The sequence below is a fragment of the Chiloscyllium plagiosum genome, unplaced genomic scaffold (assembly GCF_037043375.1).
Source record: "Chiloscyllium plagiosum isolate Xiang-an unplaced genomic scaffold, Cpla_swu_hap1 HiC_scaffold_5, whole genome shotgun sequence".
Classification (NCBI taxonomy): domain Eukaryota; kingdom Metazoa; phylum Chordata; class Chondrichthyes; order Orectolobiformes; family Hemiscylliidae; genus Chiloscyllium; species Chiloscyllium plagiosum.
This window is the reverse complement of record NW_028270143.1, coordinates 80,660,715-80,680,197: the sequence shown is the minus strand read 5'-3', so window position 1 is coordinate 80,680,197 and position 19,483 is coordinate 80,660,715. Positions and strand designations below refer to the sequence as shown.

The window sequence follows — 19,483 nt, the reverse complement described above, 5'->3', positions numbered from 1 at the left end:
ACATCCTCTCTACATTTGCTCTTCTCATGGCTAATTCGGCTGTTAACTCAATCATTTTTCCTTGAAATTCCGCTGAATTCAAATGTTTAAGTACTGCCTTAATCATGTTAAATAGTACAACTAAGATTGAACATAACATGCATGTGCCTCAAATTTCTACAAGCATTTATGTTGCTGTGGACAGTTCCTACCTACTGGTGTAGTATGATTGCCACAGTGTGGTATTGAGTTCATTGTTCTGCATACCACTCATGTTGACAGGAGTGATACTTCAACGTATTCAGTGTACCTTTCTGTGTGGAGTACGTTCTGCTACTTATCTGCTTTGTGGCTGATTTATGCCTGTCACTGCATAAAATCAAATGGCAGAGAAAAATGACTGTGTTATTGTGTAAATGAAACACAGGTTCATTAACTGCTTGGAAATGATCTTGTGTCGTGGCCATATTGGGCATATTTTTCATTCTGAACAAAGACCTCAAGAAGATTGATGGATAAGGTTCGCCCCAAAAGTGGGAAAAAAGTGCATGTAATTGGACATAAACATAAAACATTTTGTGTGGAAAAAATCAGTCCATTTGTCATGGAAATTACAGAAGGTTGTTTGCCTTTGAGCAAGGGAGATTGAGAAGGGACATAATTGAGATGGATAAAGTTATGAGGGTATAGAAAGAGTAGACCAGGGCAAGTTTTTCCCCTTTGATAGAGGAGTCAATTACAGGGGGGCTTAAATTTAAGTAAGAGACAGGTTTAGAGCAGATGTGGGGGAAAAACATTTTCATCCAGAGGGTGGTGGGGATCTGAAACTTGCTGTAGTAGAGGCAGATACCCTGATGGCATTTGTAATGCCATGGCATGCAAGGCTATGGGCCAAGTATTGGAAAATGGGAATACAGTAGTGGATATAATGGGCCAAAAGGGCTTTTCTGTATAATGTAGAACTATATAACTGTATACAATTAACAGCAGAAGCAGACATTTTGGCCCAATAAAAAGAATTTCAGTGTTTGTTTTATATGAACCATTTATTACTATCTTTATCTAACTTCATCAACATATCCTTTTTTCTTTTCCCTCTCCTGTATTTATCCAGTTTTTTTTAATACGTAATTTTCCAAGTCACTCAATGTGCTCCATTTGGTACAGAGTTCACTCTTCTGCAAGTGAAAGCATGTTTTTCAGGTCAGCTCTATCAAATACTTGCATTTTTTTCTCTCTATACAATCCTCAGCTTTCACGGTTTTAGAGAACAGTAATCCAGCCTGTTTGTTCCTTCCTGATAGCTATAATCCTCAGTTTTTGGGTAATTCTAGTAAACTATTTTGCACTTTCTCCAGTGTCTTTTATATCCTTGTTATAATATGAAAACCTGAATGACACACAACAGTGAGTTTGGTATAAACAAAGCTCTTAACAAATTTAATGGTTTCGTTTGTCATTTTTGATTTTCTTGTCCTTAATTAAATCAAAGTGCTTTTGTTTTTTTAAAAAAAGGTCTTTATTAGACTGCATTGTTACTTTTTGTATCACTTTGTTTCCGATATCTCCAGATTCCAGTAATCCTCCATACCATTTAGACATTTCCTCTCAAAGGAGTTATCCTTTGTACCTTAATGTAATGCTTCACACTTGTGTGTATTGAAGGTCATAGGAGCTTTACACAAATTTAGAATGTTTTCCTGAAGTTCCAGTGCATTGAAGAGCTCCAGCCACACCGCAACTCCCCACCCACCCCAATCTGGTGTCATTCTTAGTTTTGAATTGGATTTCAAATTCCCTCATTCAAATCTAATTACGTCAAAATCAGGGTGGTTGAATGAATGTATGTGGGGATCAAACTTCCTCTCAAATAATGGCTCACTGTTTACCTGCTTGTAGTATTGTGGACAAATCAAAATAATATTTTTTTGCTAAATACCTTTTGAAACCTTTTCCTACTATGCAAAGCTAAAAGTATTTCGGCAATCGATAATGATGTAAGGAAGTGAATAAACATTTTAAACGTGAACAATGGTTACTGCATCCCAACCAAATAATTAGTATGTTGCAATCTAGCAAATCTCTCGTGCTGCTAAAATTAATCTTTCTATCTATTTCTTCTTGCAACATGGAAAGTTAAATAACAATGAATATTTGTTATTTTCATTTAGTTTTGTTTATCCTTTAACATAGCCTTGCCTTCTGATATTACTGATAAAAACATACCTTCATGATGCTCCTTTTGAATAGTTGCAAGGAGGGGAATATGTATGTGGAGGAAGATTTATGTCTTTTTAACATTTATTTGATTTGGGAGGAGTTTAAAATTTCCCATTCTTAAACAAGCAGCATTTTCTAGAAGAGTTTTGAGATAAGTGGACAAACGAATGTGGAGCTAAGACAAGTGGACAAAGTGAAGATAACGATAGCTACGATGCCATTAAATGGTAGAACAGGCTCAAGAGGCTGAAAGAACTACTCTTGTTCCTGGAACATTACAAAAGGAGGAAGATCTATTAACAAATAGGAGAAGACTAGAAATAATATTTACGAATAATATTTGCAATAACAAATGCACGCCTTTTTATTTGAGAGGTAAGAGAAGCTTTTATTGATTTATGGTGCCTGTTCTGGAGCTGCAAGCTATCCTGCTGAAAGGTTAATATGTTGAATGCTAAAATAAATTCACGATGTATGTACTAGTTTTTAAACAGTTTTTTCATCTTGTAGTTATTATGTTATTAAACTCATCTTACAATTCCTTCAGTTTAGATTTATGAATATTTAGTTGGGGGTCTAAATGAAAACCCCTGTTCCTTGTGGTCTCTGATGTTTGATTTCCCAGCTTGCTTTTTTTAATGAGGATTAGTTGAAGTATTTGAGATGTTAATATCACCTCTACTGAAACTTTCAAAAGGGGATGTGGTTATTATCCCCACTGACATTTTCTGATATCAACTGTATGATCCAGATGAATAGGTTTGGATAATTCAGTTCAATTAGATGAGTTGAACTTTTTTAAAATTTTGATGCTTAATACATTGTTTATTTTTGCAGGTAATTTAGATCTTACTGGTCCAAAACAAGTCTTCAAAGCAGAAAACAACCCTTGGGTTACACCAATCGCTGACCAATTCCAACTAGGTGTATCCCATGTCTTTGAATATATTCGTTCTGAAACCTACAAATAGTAAGTAGACAGATTGGAAATCATCTGATTTTAAAATTTGACTAGCTTCCTGTGCATTGTTTGTAGATACAGGTAGTGCTCAGAATATTTAAATCTATTTAGTCCTTTTATTCAGCTTTCCATATCACTACATTTTAAAAAATGGCATTCTTCACTATTTGGCTTGCAAGTCTGTTTACACTTGCACTGAAGCTAATGATTTCCTGATACTTCTGTTGCTTCAAAATATCTTTCATGTTTTTATTTAAATGTTTAATTTATATTTAAACAAGCTACTTTATAATTTTAACTTGCATAATTACCCCTTAATAAAGAATTTCTATTTAAAATCTTTCTGACATTAAAGTAATTAACATGTACACATTTTATTTTAGAAAAGGGAGTAGATGACTAACGGCTATCTGGTTGTTGGTCATGCCTCTATGGGATTATATCAGAGGCAAAGACAGAGTGGGGATTAAATGTGTTTTTGGCAATGCATTTACCTGATATTTTTCACATTACTGGATGTCTCCAGATTCTTATAGCCAATGAAGTATGTTTGAAGCATAGTCATTGTTATAATTTAGCTGCCTGATTGTTCAAGTACCTGAATTCCTCAATTTAATTGGGGTGTTGATCAATGTAGCTAAAATATTGTCTCTGATCAGATGTAAGAAAGGTAATTCTTGCACCTCTGGGTTAGTTAGGTCAGTATGAGGAGACTTCAGCAGATTGGGACAAAGGCTGAATGAGTATACTCTCGGAAATTTAGTGCAAAGGGGCACAGAGATGCTTCCTGTAAGATTTACAGGACGAAGTAAACTTTCCAGAGGGAGTCGAGGGAGAGAAGATAAATATCGTGAATGGAGAAACCTACCTGCAGTGAGACCAGCGGTGGAGTGTCATCACAAATCTGAGTGTGCCGGTTGAGGTAAAGAAGGCAGATGGGTTTAGCCTTTGTAGCAAGTGGATTCGAGCATAAGAGAATGGATTTCTTGCTGCAATTCTGCAGGGTGTTGGTGCGACCACACCTGGAGTATTATATGCAGTTATGGTAGTCTTATTTGAGGATGGATGAACCAGCTGTAGACAGAGTGCAATGAAGATTTTCCAGACTGGCTTCTGGGATGGAAGAAGAGATACTGGCAAAGGTAAGGGCTTCAGATCCCTGGAGTACAGGGAGAGGTGGGTCCACTACAAACTGGATGGTTCCACTTGTGCAGGACCAGGATGGTGCCTTAGGGGAGAGTATTTGCTAGAGCGGCTGGGGAGGCTTTAAACATAACTGGTAGGTGAATTTGAACTTGTGCAAGGAGTTAGAGGAATCGAAATCAAGAACAAGAACAAAGGACAGAAAGGGGAATAAGAAAGGTGATGAGCAGAGAAATCAAGGGCCAGGATCAAACACAGACGCTATGAAAAATAATGTACAAATAATGTTAAAAAGCTTTTGCGCCTTAATGCACAGAGCATTATCAATGAAGATGGATGAATCATTTGTGCAAGTAGATTTTAAAAAAAGGTATGAAATAATTGGGATTGCAGGGTGTCCAGGGATGGGAAGTGAACATCCAGCGCTATACATTATTTAAGGAAGACAGACAAAAAGCAAAAGGCATTGGAGTTGCTGGTGAAAAAGGAAATTAACACAATAATGAAGAAGGATATTAGTTCTTGATGATGTAGAAACTGCATGGTAGAGCTGAGATACAGTAATGGGCAAAAAGTATTAATGCAGGATATACCCTCAAACTGTAGGCGTGATTTTGGGAATAGCATTTAACAGGAAAGTGGAGACATGTACAATAAAGGAACACATGTAATTATTGATGACTTTAATCTGAATATAGATTGGACAAACCAAATCAGTAACAAAAATGACAGGGGAGAAATTCCTAGGGTGTATGTGGAATGGTTTTCAAGGCCAATACATTAAGGAATCAAAGGGTACAGGGGAAATGCAAGACAAGCTCTTGGGTTGTGTAATCAACCATGATCATAATGAATAGTGGAGCAGGCTCAAATGTCCGAAAGGCCTACTCCTCCATCCACTTTCTATGTCTATGAATAATTCCTCTGTTCTTCCTTGAAATAGTGCCATGGCAAGAGGGCAAAGAGAGCAGGCAAAGCCTTTAGTTTAATGGCTCATTTGTAAGATGGCACCTCTGACAGAGCAGTACTCCTTTAATATTGTGCTGGCTTGGAATGATTATTTTACTCAAGTCTCTGAGTGCAACTGACACTAACTTAGAAAAAAGAATGACCCCAGTTAAGCCATAGCTAACAGCCAGCTGAGTATGAATTATCTGAAGATTGTAAATATTGATGAGAGATTTTCAGGCGGTGGACTAGCCTCTCTATTAAGATAGGCAGTGAGGCCAACAGAGAGTAGAAGTCAGTAGAGCAAAATTGTTCATAGTGTGGCCAACTCTCAGAATAAAGATGGATTAAAGACTAAAGGAGTCGAGAAAGGGAAGTAAGCACCAAAGAGTTTTCTCAGTGGGATAGGCAGATTAATGGATAAAATTGATTTTTCTGATTTCCCTTTTAGGTTTTTTTCAGTGATATGTGAGAAACTATTGTGACAGCCATAGAATGTTTATGGCTAGTCTGAATGACGACTTTCTTGTTAAGTAAAAAAATACTAGGGAGAAAGTATTGTGCTTATTGTTGATAATTAAAATAGTAACATGATAAATTAGAAAGCAATAAACACTGCTCCCACAGATGTAATAAAAGACTACAATTGCCAGAACCCTCACAGCAGACACCATAGAAAACACTTTCATTTTTGTAGATGTATTCTGCGTGAATTTGTAATTATCCAGCCTGGGTTGAAATGCTAACAACCTTTGAGCTTATTAATGTAAATGTTTGAAATACAAGTGGATGAGGAGAATAATTTTTATTTTTCTAATTGCTGTGATATTTAACCTTGGAACTTAACAATGGCTTGCACTTATGAAAAAATCCTGCAGTACCAGCATTGTAGCAGATAAAACTGCTTCATAACAACTAACCATGGAAATAGTTCCAGATAATTTTAATGACCTAAGGACTGACAATGGTGCAGGATCTAATGCCATTTTCCCTAAACTTGAATGAAATAGGGCACTGTAGGCCCATGTGTACAGTGGTTTACTAAGGTTGAATTTTGAGAGTTGCAAGGCATTTCATGTGGTCCTAATATTTAGAAAAGGGAAAATATAACTGGCTTTCAAAGTTAGAGAAGCTATTGCAACATATTCTATAGGATCTGATATAGGATTACTGATATTCAACCTCACGAATTTGCTTGAGGACGTAACAAAGATGATTGAATGAAAATGGTCCAGTTGAGACATCTTCTGTAATTTGATGAAATATTTCATGAACAGCAATTTTGATTGTATGATCATTGTTATTAAGTAGGTATTTTGTTGAAATTAAGTAGATGGTATCATAGAAGTGAATTTGTTTAGGATCTGGCTTAGAAAGGATTTTCTTGGAGCTTTGTACTGATCCTCTTGATGTTTACCAGTTTTATTCATGACTATTGCATCTTCAATCGCTCCACCGAAGATAAATCAGTGATTTTGGTCCTCTGACTCTATAACACTTTTTGCCTCCATTTTACTGATTTAGAATTCATGTATTTTTCAACACTTAGTTGTACTGATTAAGCAAGCAAGATATTCATATTGTGTTTGGTTTGAATTTGATCACGTAAGACACAGGAGTTACACCAGCTGAATCCTTGAATAAGGTTTACTACATAGCCCCAGGTCAGTGATGGAGGGGACAAACTTTTATGGCTTGCTTTATTCTTCAAATTGAAATAGGTTTTGTTTCCAAGACATTGCAATGTTATAGCTGGAAATGTGTTGCTGGAAAAGCGCAGCAGGTCAGGCAGCATCCAGGGAACAGGAGAATCGACGTTTCGGGCGTTTCAGGAAACCTGAAGAAGGGCTTATGCCCGAAACGTCGATTCTCCTGTTCCCTGGATGCTGCCTGACCTGCTGCGCTTTTCCAGCAACACATTTCCAGCTCTGATCTCCAGCATCTGCAGACCTCACTTTCTCCCCATTGCAATGTTATAGATTGGCTCGGTTTTTTAAGTTGGTGTTTTAAAGAGAAATAATAATTTTGAGTTGAAGAATGTAACAGGCGAAATATTACTTTGTACTGTGTATCTGTAATTAGTTTAAATACGTTTCTTGTGAATTGCATTTTGAGTGTGTCTTGCAATGCTGCCTTCCTACTTTATTTACCTTTAATTAATTATGTAATTAGTATGGTCGTTCTTGATAATGTGTCCTGGTTTAATTAAATCTTACCCCTCAAGGACAATCAGATCACTTTTAAAGTGATTGGCATCCATGAGACTCCATTGAGAAATTGGCCACATATCACTTAACCAATCCGAGACTACTAAACCGCTGTACGGCTACTGACAAGCTAATCAGAGTTTAAGAATACCATTGACCATGCACAGAGGTGGTAGCTAGCAACGGTTGACAAGCAAGTAATCTTAGCAGCCTGGCACGTTCTAAGAAGAGAAAACTGAAGAAGAATATCAGTAAATAGAACAGGAGAACAAGAGACAAGTGCTCAATGAGCCAGAATTTGCTACCTGGTGTTCCACAGTGACCTAACTGAATCCCACACCTATACTAAATGTCATTCTTTTATTCTTATTATGACCAAACTAATAAATTATGTGAAACCAGTGAAAGCGTACTGGTACATGAATGGTGTTATAGCTTGTCAGGAATGAAAGACATCTTATAATGTATTTACAATCAATCTTATAATGTATTTACAATCAATCAATGTTATTCCATACCTGTAGAGCAGATAAGAATTGAACCTTGGTCTCCTGGCCCAGAGGCAAGGACAGTACCAGCATATAAGTGGCCCTAAACCTTTTTAAAGTTGTCTATTATTGAAATTGAATTAAGACTTGCAATTAAACTTAAATTGAATGCCCCAGAACTTAGTGATCTTCAACTTTATCTCTTTGTTGGAGAAAAGGAGTTTGTTTCACACCTCCTGCATTCATTATCCCTCTACTGCTACTCTATTTGTACATTTGAAATGCCCGTTGTCCAATAACTGCATTTTCACCTTTCTACATTACACTTTTGTAAGCTTCTATCCATACAGTGAAGAGATTTCCAATTCTTGGATATAAATGTTGATCCTGACTGCCTCTCCCTGACCGGGCTGCAAATTAGTAGTGATTGGGTGTTGTTTGCTGGCACTTATGATGACTCCTTCCATCATTTGATGGTTTAGGTGGAAGCTGTTAGGTTGATAATCAGCAAAATGAGATTTGACCTTCATTTGTGTGGCTAGAACATCTTGTGAGTTGGAAGCAGTTATGGTCTATTGGAACTTGACTGCATTAAGAGTTGGAGAATCTTTATGGGAGCAGTTTTTTAAAAAACATTTTTATGTTTGCTTCCCCAGGAGAAGCAAACAAACATTATTAAGGGTCTTTGTGGTTGTGCCTGCTCTTCACTTCAAGGGCTGATGGTCTTTTTGTGCCCTGCTCATTGTGTTTTCAGTGAAACTGTTGGACTGTCAAGGGATTGCCATTCTTCTTGACTGTCTGGAATGTTTATGTAGCAGATAAGTTTGTCTATTATACATTTCTTTCATGCATAAATCAAGTTTAATTACTGTGGTGGGAGACAAAAAGTATTGCCATTTTAATATGCTCCACTCCAAATGATACCTTTTTGTTGTATTTTTGTGGCATTTTGGATGTGTGCTGGTCTGTTGGTAGCAAATCCCTGAGAATTGAAATAGCAATACTCATAGCAACATGGGAATATATGGTTGGTTGATCACAAAGTTCAGAATATACTGCACTCTCTTGTACTCTGTCACTCAATCGCAGTTTCAAAACAAAATTGTTCTGCTCGTTCTTGAATACATTGACACAATCAATCAATCTTGCTTATTTTTCTTAAAAATTCAACACACTTTGTGAAGTAATTAAATCATCATTAATTGTTCACCTCTCTTCCTCTCCCCCTTCTCAATTTGTGTTGTGCTTTGGATTATAGTTTGATTATGCTAGACTTTTTTTAATTGATTCATGGGATGTAGGTTTCACAGGCGGCCAGCATTTATTGTCCATCACTACTTGTCCTTGAAGGTGGTGGTGAGCCGCCAACTTGTACCATGTAGTGCATTTGGTGTAGGTAGACTCACAATACTGTTAAGGAGCAAGTTTCCATGATTTTGACCCAGGAGAAGTGGGAGATATTTCCAAGCCAGGATGAAATGTGGCTTGGAGGAGAATTTACAAGTGGCATACTCCCTTGTATCTGTTCCCCTGGACCTACTAGATGATAGTGTTCATGGATTTGGATGGTGCTTTCCAAAGAGCCTTTCTGTGTTACATCTTGCAAATGATAAATACTGCTGCTACTGAATGTTGATGGTGAAGGGAGTAGATGTTGGTAGATTTAGTGCCAATCTGCTTTGTTCTGGAATGTTTTTTTCTGCACCATTCGGGCAAATGAGGCATATTCAATCACACTCCTGACTGGAAATTAGATGGAAAACAGGCTTTCGGGAGTCAGAAGGCAAGTTACTTGCTTCAGAATCCTTAGCCTCTGACCTGCTCTTATAGCCACACCACTTAAGTGGCTGGTCCAGTTCAGTTTCTTATTCATGAAGTCCCTGGAATCTCTAAATTGGACAGTTAGTGATGGCAGCACCATTGAATGTTAATGGATGATAGTTAGATGCCCTCTTTTTGGAGATGTTCATGTGCGTGGTACGTATGTTGCTTGCTGCTTGTCAGTCCAAATCTGGACATTGTCCAGGTCTTGCTGCATTTGTACATGGATTGCTTCAGTATCTGTGGTATTGCTTGGTACAGCATATTGAGCAATCATCAGCAACTTGCCTCACTTCTGTCCTTATGGAGGAAATGTCACTGATGAAGCAACTGTAGATGGTTGGGCCCAGGAACTATCTTCGAGGAGAAAGTGAGGTCTGCAGATGCTGGAGATCAAAGTTGAAACTTTATTGCTGGAACAGCACAGCAGGTCAGGCAGCATCCAGGGAACAGGAGATTCGACGTTTCGGGCACAGGCCCTTCTTCATTCCTGAAGAAGGGCCTGTGCCCGAAACGTCGAATCTCCTGTTCCCTGGATGCTGCCTGACCTGCTGTGCTGTTCCAGCAATAAAGTTTCAACCCAGGAACTACCCAGAGAGACTTGGGATTCTTGTGAAGTGGTAGTTTCTCTACCTCTGGACACGAAGGCCCAGGTCCAAGTTCCATTTGCTGTTGAGGTGTGTCATAACATCTCTGAACAAGTTGATTTAAAATAAAACTAACCTGTGGAAGTTTGGCAGAGAGGTTCAATGTTTTTCAGGATTTTGAATAGATTAAATTGTGGTACCATTTCTTTCGTGCTAACAGGCACCAGCTTTTAGTTTTTCCTCGTAGCTTAAGTATTGCTGAAAAGAGTCATGATGCTGAAGTTTTTCATCTTTCAACTCAGCAGGACAAATGCAAAATTGGCAAAATTTTAATTTTCATACATTTATATTATAGAAAAATAAGGATGTTGATTGGTTGGCAAGTCTATTCTGATTGGGTGAGGCACTGCTATGGCAAAAATTACAGGTAGAACACAGTCAAGGTGGTAGGTGGCATTCATGAAGTGGGCCTTCAGTAAACCCATTCCTAGCCCTAACCCTAACTCTATCACAAGGGCAGGGAGGCTTAGATGTGTGCAAGGTTAATGCATTTTGGGAGGTCAAATGCAAGAGGAAAGTATACAATAAATGGCATGACCCTTCAGAGCATCGATATACACAGGGATCTTTGAGTTCAAGTCCATAGGCTCCTGAAAGTGGCAACAACAAGTGAATACAGCATGCTTGCCTTCATTGGAACTGTATGAAATGTTAGGTCACATTTGGAGTATTGTGTGCAGTTCTGGTAGCCACATTATAGGAAGGATGTAGAGATTTTAGAGAAGGTCCAAAAGAGGTTTATCAAAACATTGCCAACATTGGCATGTATTTGCTATAATGAGAGGTGGGACAAACTTGGATTGTTTCTAAGTGTGGAGGCTGAGGGGTGACTTGATAGTGTGTAAAATTGTGAGAGATGTGGATATGATGGACAGTCAGCGTCCTTTTCTCCGATGGAAATGTCACATATTTGGGGGCATTGGTTTAAGGTGAAAGAGTGAAAGTTTAAAGGAGATGTACAAGGGAATTTTTTTTGCACAGAGGATGATAGGTGCATGGGAACATTCTGCCAGGGGAGATGGTAGAACTAGATGTGTTGGCAGCATTTAAGAGGCATTTATACAGATACATGAACAGGCGGGGAATAGAGCGATACAGAACCATGTACAGGCAGATTGGATTAGTCTAGACCAGCATGATTGGCATAGACAAAATGGGCTGAAGGGTCTGTTCCTGTCCTGTATCCTTCTATGTCCTGCATTCTAGGATGGAGGGTTGAGGAGAAGTCATGAAAGTGTGGAGTTTGGTAAGAGTTGACAGGAAGAACATGTGTCAGGCATGGATGGTTGAAAAACAGTGAAGAGTGCTCAGAGGTCACGTAGACTAGAAACTATGATTATGCGGGAGTGAAATGGGGAGGGAGTTTAAAGATAAACATGTTAAATTGGGAGGAAAGATTTCATCTCCTCCTGGCCCACAAACCTAGCTGTAAAATGTACTTGCCTGAGAAGGTCCAGCCATTTCATTCTTTTTTATTTGTCTGCCGATATCAAAAATATACAAAATTTTTTAAATTCTTGTTAAAATTGAGGTATATAATACCCATTGAAATCTATTACAGAGGGATCTGCTACCTGATGTTTATTCATCAACCTCATCCACCTTTCTGTTAAAACCAGACATATGTAGATTTAAGACAGGTCGAGAGTAGTAAGTGATATTTTTCAATTAGTTTCTTGCCTGCCCAAACCATGCTTTTTTTTTGGTGCCAAAACTATCCCCATGCTAACTGTCCTTGATTTGATTCTTGATTGCCTTTCTGAACTCAGCCTAATTCTGCCACTAAGTGCTCTGCAATCATTTTTCCTTCTCAAAGGTTGGGCTGAGTGGCCTGCAGATATTCACTCCACTTCTTCCCCCCCTCCCCCCAAACACTTTTATAAACAATGGTACAAAATTAGCAGTCGCCTGGCACCATGCCTGCAGCCAGAGAAAGTTTGAAAATTTTTGATAATAGTCTCTGCTATTTCCTCCTTATTTTTGTCTTCATAGCATTATGGGATACATTGCATCCAGGGCAGGCAATTTATCTGCTTTCAAAATAACTACAATCCTGAATATTCCTCCCCTCACTCAGTATTTTGCATTCCTCTTAATTATAACGTCTACCCCATCACCCTGTTTTGGAAAAGCAAACTTGAAGAGGTAACTAATAACTGTGTCCAGGTCTCCACCTCTACATGGAGATTACCTTTTACATTTGGCCCCATTTTACATGTTGACATTACATTGATCTCTTTTCGATGAGTTCAAAACTTACAGCTGGAAAGTTTTCCAATTTCTCAGCCAATTCCTTAGGGGCCCTCCTGTGTATTCCAACGTAGTCAAATGTCTTAGTATCTTTTAGTATATCCATTGAGGTTCTTAATAATTTTTGACTTGCACAAAAATACATTCTAGTCCTTTTAGAAATTGACTCATTGGACAGCATATTCCTGGCTTTGTTTGTTGTGTCAAGGTGTCTGGAAAGGTTGATGCCCAAGTAATGCAGTGGTATAGTGATAATGTCACTAGACTGGTAATCGAACACCCTGGTCTAGCGCCCTTGGGACAAGGGTTTGAACCCCACCATGGTAAATGATGAAACTTGAATTCAGTTAAAGTTAAAGATTGCTGTAATGGTGACCATGTACCTGCTGTTGATTGTGATGGAAACCCAATGTTTCGAAAGTCCTTTAGGGTTGGAAACTTACTGTCGCTACTCATGACTCCAGGACCAGAGTAAGTGGTTCACTCTTAACGGCCCTCTGAGCAATTAGGAATGGGCAATAAATGTTGAACTAAGCAGTGACACCCACATTCCATCAAGTGAGATAAGCACTGCCCATTATAATGAAGGGTGGAAGAACAGCTTTGGAGGGTCGTGGCAACAGATGTACTTGATGTCCCTTCACCCAAGAGGAATATGGCAAGGATCCAAGGTACAGCCAGAGCCTGGAGACCAAGTTGGAAAGCAGAACATCTGGCAATAGGCTGACTGGTTCCCACCTCTGGCTGATCTTGCAAGAGATGGGGTGACCACCAGTAAGGGCAATCTGCCTTTCAGTGGCGTAGTTAATGTAAATGACTAATCGCTCATTTCTGGGTAGTTTGGGGGGTTGACACTGGGAACTTCCTGGCAAAGGACCGGTCTATCTTATTGTGGCCAAAACCTGGTAAGTGGCTTGCAATGCTGTATCATGCGGGGTCTGGGTGTGGTTCTCTGAGGCCATTACTCCTCGCCCAACCTTGCACTGGAGCCACAGGCATTAACAGGTCACAATTTGGATGCAGGTCATCCTGTGGAGGGGTTTCCTTTCTTCAGGCTGGCCATGGTTTCTTTAAAAGTAAAAGCATTTCCACAGAATGCTTAAAGATGGAGGAACCCTTGCCATTGCAGTCCTGTGATGCACCCACCTCTGCCAGTGAGTCTGTTCTCTTTCCGAGGCTGCATGCTTTCTTATTACAACCTCAGGAAGCCAGTGGGGACACCGCCATTCGGAGCCTGCCTTTCCTAAGATGTGTACTGATAGCTGTGTTGCTGGCAACAGCTGAGTTGGAACTCCGAAATAGTGCTAACCTATGATTGCTTTTAAAGAGCATAAAATGAAGCCTGTGATTTCTTTCCTTTGGCCTTTTAGCGAGGACTGCTGCCATATTGTTGTTGTAACAACTATGAGATTCTTTGGAATTCCTATTGTTAACAAAACAATCTGTTTATCACAGTGTATTTCTAAGAAATTCTGGCATTTGTTTGTACATTCCTGTGTTAACACTCTTGGTTTTACTTTGGTTTTGCTGAGCAGTTTTTTAACTACTTTAACTTTAATCCTCTACGATGGCTGCAAATTTGTCTATCCAGAAATTATATATTTTCTGAGTATTTATTCCATTATGCATTATTCACTGCCAAATGTATAACACCTGGAGACAAGTTCCAGCAGCTCCACACCCTTCATGATAATCTTGATTCTGTATTCCCTAAGTAATGATGCACAAACCATTTGATACAGCCTTTGACTATTTATCTTTGCAAAACTTTTCATAATTTGGAAAACTTCCATTAACTTTCCATATCAAAGCAGAATGCTGGAGAAACCCAGCAGATCTGGCAGTATGCATGGAGCGAGAAACAAAGTTTAAAATATTTTGAGTCCATTATAATTTTTATTCAGTGTTCTGAAGAAGAGTCATATTGGACCGAAAACATTTATCTCTGTTTCTCTCTTCATAGATGCTGTCAGAGCTGCTGAGGTTCTCCAGTATTCTGTTTTTATATCAGATCTCCAGCATCTGCAGTGCTTAGCTTTTATTAGCCTTCAGTCCTCACTTTCTCTTAGCCTTCCAGGTGTCTTATAGTCCATATTCCTTTAGTGAGAAAAGGTCTGTGACCTGTGTTCGTCATTCCTAATAGAATTATACTGACTCTCTACTGTATCCTTCACAACTGACTTCAGATTTTTTGTACAGGGACCTGATAATCCCACCCACTGGGTTGAATTCTGTTGGACCAGCAGTGGCCCTGACGATAAGCAGGAAAACCTGGGGCAACTGTGCCTCTATCTTCTCAGGAAGAAAACTGGACTTTGGCCCCATCTTGCAGTCAGTCAACAGCTGTGTTGTCCCTTTAAGAGATGAGAACCTGCCAGGGCTGTCAGCCAATTGAAGGACTGGCAATTCTTCAATCCTGGCACTACCAACACAAGCAGTCATCACCGTACCCTGTCAAAACATGCAATGATGGGCACCACCCTCTGAGCAAGATAAGTGGGCTGGTTGAGGAAAGGTTTCTGGGGTTAGGCAGATAGGTCCTACTGAGGAGTGCTGGTGAGGGCACGGAAGATGTTACTGCATTGGTGGCCACAGCTGCTGCAAGCTACTGAGGTGTCCAATTAAGTGTCAGCCCCACCTGCCACAAGGTGGACAATGTGGTTGCCAAGGTTCACCAGGCATATCACCATAAGCTGGAGATACAGTGCTGCAGTGATGGGAAAGGTCTTTGATCGGTCAATCAAGTGGACTAAGTGGCTGTTAGAGTGGAAAACCATCCTGCACCTTCGCTAACAGTGCCAAAACTCAAGGGAGCCAGCAGGCAATGGTCACGCATCACCATGCCCTTGTCCTTCCAACACTCTGTTCTCCCACATCACAACTACCTATCCCACTGTTGCAGGCTCTATAATATTCAGTCCAATTTAACCAAATCACTTGTGTGAACTCAGCATCACTTACTTGCATTGGTATGTATGTGCATGTATATGAGCATATAAAATATTTTACATAATGTTATTTTTCTTTTTTAAAAAAATCACCCAATATAGATATTATTTACCCTCAGATATCTTTTCCCTCACGTATTTGCCTCCCACTTCCAAGGAATAGTTTTCCAGCAAATAAATAGTCCAGCAAATACATAGAAAGAGAACAGGAATAGCATTTTTTTATTGAATTAATCTCTCACAGTGTTATACATAGATATGTTGGTGCAAAGTTGTCATATTTAGATGCAGATTGTGTCTGTCATACATTGAGCTACTGGTCATGAAATCTTTCTGGAAATGATTACAATAGCCTCTGAGGTCAATTTGTTTTTAATTATTAATTGTACTTTTTTCTAATGGATGGCTATTTTTATTGTCTCTATGCATTCGGAAAAAAGTGTTTTGCACTTTTTTAAAGTCTGCTAAGGTTTTTGCTGTTTTGTACAAAATGTGATGTCTGGAGTGTGACAGACACTCTATCTTGTACCATCACTTTTAAAAAATATATATATAATTAGCATTTATATCAATGCTCGGCATCTGTTTACATTGAAAAGGCTGCCAGTTGGAATACAACAGCATCTCAGATAATGATACAAAACCTGCATATATTTGTTAAAATGTCCAATCTGCCCTGTAATCAGACTTGCAAAATATAAACTTCAAATGAATTAGAATCACTTTAAGGCAAGATTCTGGAAGCTGAGACCAAACTAAAGTTATATAATCATCTTGTAGTCCTTTCGACATGCAGGCTTGTTTTATTATCTTGAATGTAAAATGTATCTTGCCAATTAGAAAATAACAATTCTAAAAACTAGCAGCTACATATAAAGGCATTTTATAGGTGTTGGTATTATTTTTTAAATTTATTTTTACTGTAACTTCCATTTCCTTGAAACTGTGAAGCTGAGAATAGTGTGTTCTAGTTTCTCTGTAACCTCCCTGTTAAATCATGTGGATATGCATTGCTCTCTTTTTGATTAAATGAAGCAGTAGTTTGAAGCAGCTGCTCAATGTGATTAAACAGCTATGAATGTTTTTATTTTGTTATATCCATTGTGCCATTTAGTCAACTTTCAAAGTGACCTTTGTGCTGTAAGCATGATCTCAGAGGATTTGAAGAATGCCAAGGGTGATGGCAAAGAAAATGATGGATTGTGTGCGTCTGAGTGTTAGCGCATAGAAAGCACCCAAATGATCAAGAGGATTGCAAAAGCCTTGAAATGGTAACTGGAAATGTGTGGCCTACTACATGAAGATAAAAGGTTATTGTAAAATCATTTTTTAATGTAAACCAATTAAGATATATTTTGCTTTAACTGGAGCAGTAAGTCCTCATTTAAAGTCAGCCCTTTAAACGTTTTACTTTAATGTCAGTCAGTTAATGGGGTAAATAATCTCACTCAGCATTGCAGAATTTGATTTGGTGTCACTTCTTACATAACCTAATAGGCCCCTCCTCCTCCTCCTCCTCCTCCTCCTCCTCCTCCAATTTCTCCAAGTTGTGGCCATTTCACCCACTCTACATCATTTGGAACTTCACCTCTTTAAAATACCTATTCCCTTCTCTGACCTCCATGTTAACAGTAACAACCTCCTCCACCACCATCACCAACCAGCCCGCCCTCCCCACCCGGCTCCCCCACATCATGCATGCTTTGTAGATTTTCCTTCCTCACTGCTGTTCTCCAAAGTTCTCACTCACATTGAGGGTTAGCATGGTGCAAGCAAAGACCGCAGTTGTTTTTTGTTAAAAATGGATTGTAAAATCCCAGCATTTCTGAACCATCACAACTTTCAATCCTATGGCGTGGGATTACATTGAACTTGAACATTGAAAGGAAGCAGGGAGTTGGGAGAGACTGCATGGTTCAGGAGTGGGGAGTGTCTATAGGGAGCAGGATGTTTGGGAAGCGGGATTACAGGTGTGAATGAGATACCGGAAGGACTAAATTACATTTATTACTTTTTTTTTAGCAAGTTAAACATATTTTATTTACTTCCTTTGTCAATGTAGAAATTTATGAGGAGAAAGTGAGGTCTGCAGATGCTGGAGATCAGAGCTGGAAATGTGTTGCTGGAAAAGTCTGACCTGCTGCGCTTTTCCAGCAACACATTTCCAATGTAGAAATTTAGCAATGCGAAATGTTTCAACTTTCAAGGTATGCAAGCAGCATTCAATGTGTTTTATTGATAAAGACGATCCTACAAAATTCCACTATAGATTTTACGTAGGTTCCTGTAGAAATAAATGTTTCACTTAATATAGTGATATTCAGGAATAGAACCATAACTTTAACTGTGATATTAGTATAACGCATATCATCCAAATTTATCCAATTTGACTACCTTGCTTTCGTAAAATTCTTGGACTGTTCATCAATAGTTGGCTTTGAAATTATATAATATTCAAAAAATGTGCACTAGAATATGCAAATGCTAAAGGAGGCATTTATTTTAGATCAAAGGAGCAAAATATACCAAAAGCACCCAGCAGATCAAGTAGCATCCATAGAGAGAAGAGAGATTTTGATGATATAATTGTTGTCAAACCCTGGACAATGGCTTCACTTTTAAATGGAGGTGGACATGAGTGCCGTGAGAGGAAACACAGATAGAACCAGTATCACTACCCGCTGTATAAAGATGGAGAGAATGTAGAGGTCAGAGGAATGAAGCTGGGTGCACTGGGAGGGGAAGAATCTGATAACTAAAGGAATCTTCCTTTATCTCGTGGATGAGATCATACCTGCAGAACCATGTTTTTCTCCACATGTTCTACTTATTTTGTTTCATGTTTTCCATTTATTTCTTTTCAGATTTCCAACAGCTGAACATTTTTTTAAAATTGTTACTCATTTCTAGGTCTTAGTTCTATTAAGTGGCAATCTTCTGAGAACTATTTAAATTAGCTGTTTGCATGCTGGGCAGTCTTTTCTAACAGTTTTATGATGAAACAGTCGACTCTTGTTAACTTGCTCAGTAAAATGCTTGTCCCCCTGGAGCAATCTTGATTGAAAAAGATTAGAGTGACAACTTAATTTGTGAATGGAAGTAACTGACACCTATCAAAATATTGTCAGGGAAATGCAGAGTGTCTGCTCTCCCTCTTAAGCTACTGACAGGCTAACATGTTTCAAGAGAGAGGATTTGACAAAGCATCACACTATATGCATTTAATATTTTGAAGAGTCTTGGAGATTTGGCTGAGGATACATGAAGTTCAATTCCCGGGCTCTTTAATAAATGATTGACAACAGAAAGACGGTTTATTGTTTACAAAACAAGCTACCTTTGATCTGTGGTAGACAGAGAAATGTTAGTAAATTCATATAATTCAAAAATAAATTTGAAATTTATGGTTTCATTCTATTCTTTGTAAGAAGTAAAATTATAGGATGCCCTTAAATCTTAGTGCAGTTTGGACCAGAGATTAATTTTGAAATTTGACATGGAATGCCATAATTATTAACCCAATACTGCGAATACACATAATGTCCACATATTAGAATTCCTTATGTAGCTTTTTAATTTCAGATGTGCTTGAGGTTCTTATTTTTTCTTTGCAACAATTTTGTATTATTGTCTATTTCTCGCCGCATGCTATTTCAGAGTTGAGATGTGAAATTGCTGTCGGTGTTTACTATTTTGTCAAAATGTTGCCTTCTACAGCAGCATAAGCCAGATGAGCAAAATGCCTATTTCGGTGTTACTTTACACTGCTTTCACATCAAACGATGTACAGCATTACACTTGACGTTTGTAATGAGGGTACTTTTAATTGTGAAAACTAGTGTAAGACTAACACAAAAGCCATTAATCTCTT

General features: G+C 38.5%; 1 protein-coding gene across 2 annotated transcripts in view; it reads left to right on the top strand.

Moving 5' to 3' along the window:
• Window positions 1-19,483, top strand: part of rsu1 (Ras suppressor protein 1) — a 169,667-nt gene that overhangs the window by 112,878 nt on the left and 37,306 nt on the right. For both annotated transcript variants that reach the window (XM_043690376.2, XM_043690377.2), the window contains exon 8: window positions 3,037-3,169. In XM_043690376.2, coding sequence (XP_043546311.1) covers window positions 3,037-3,169 — 133 coding nt within the window. The remainder of the gene's footprint in view (window positions 1-3,036; window positions 3,170-19,483) is intronic.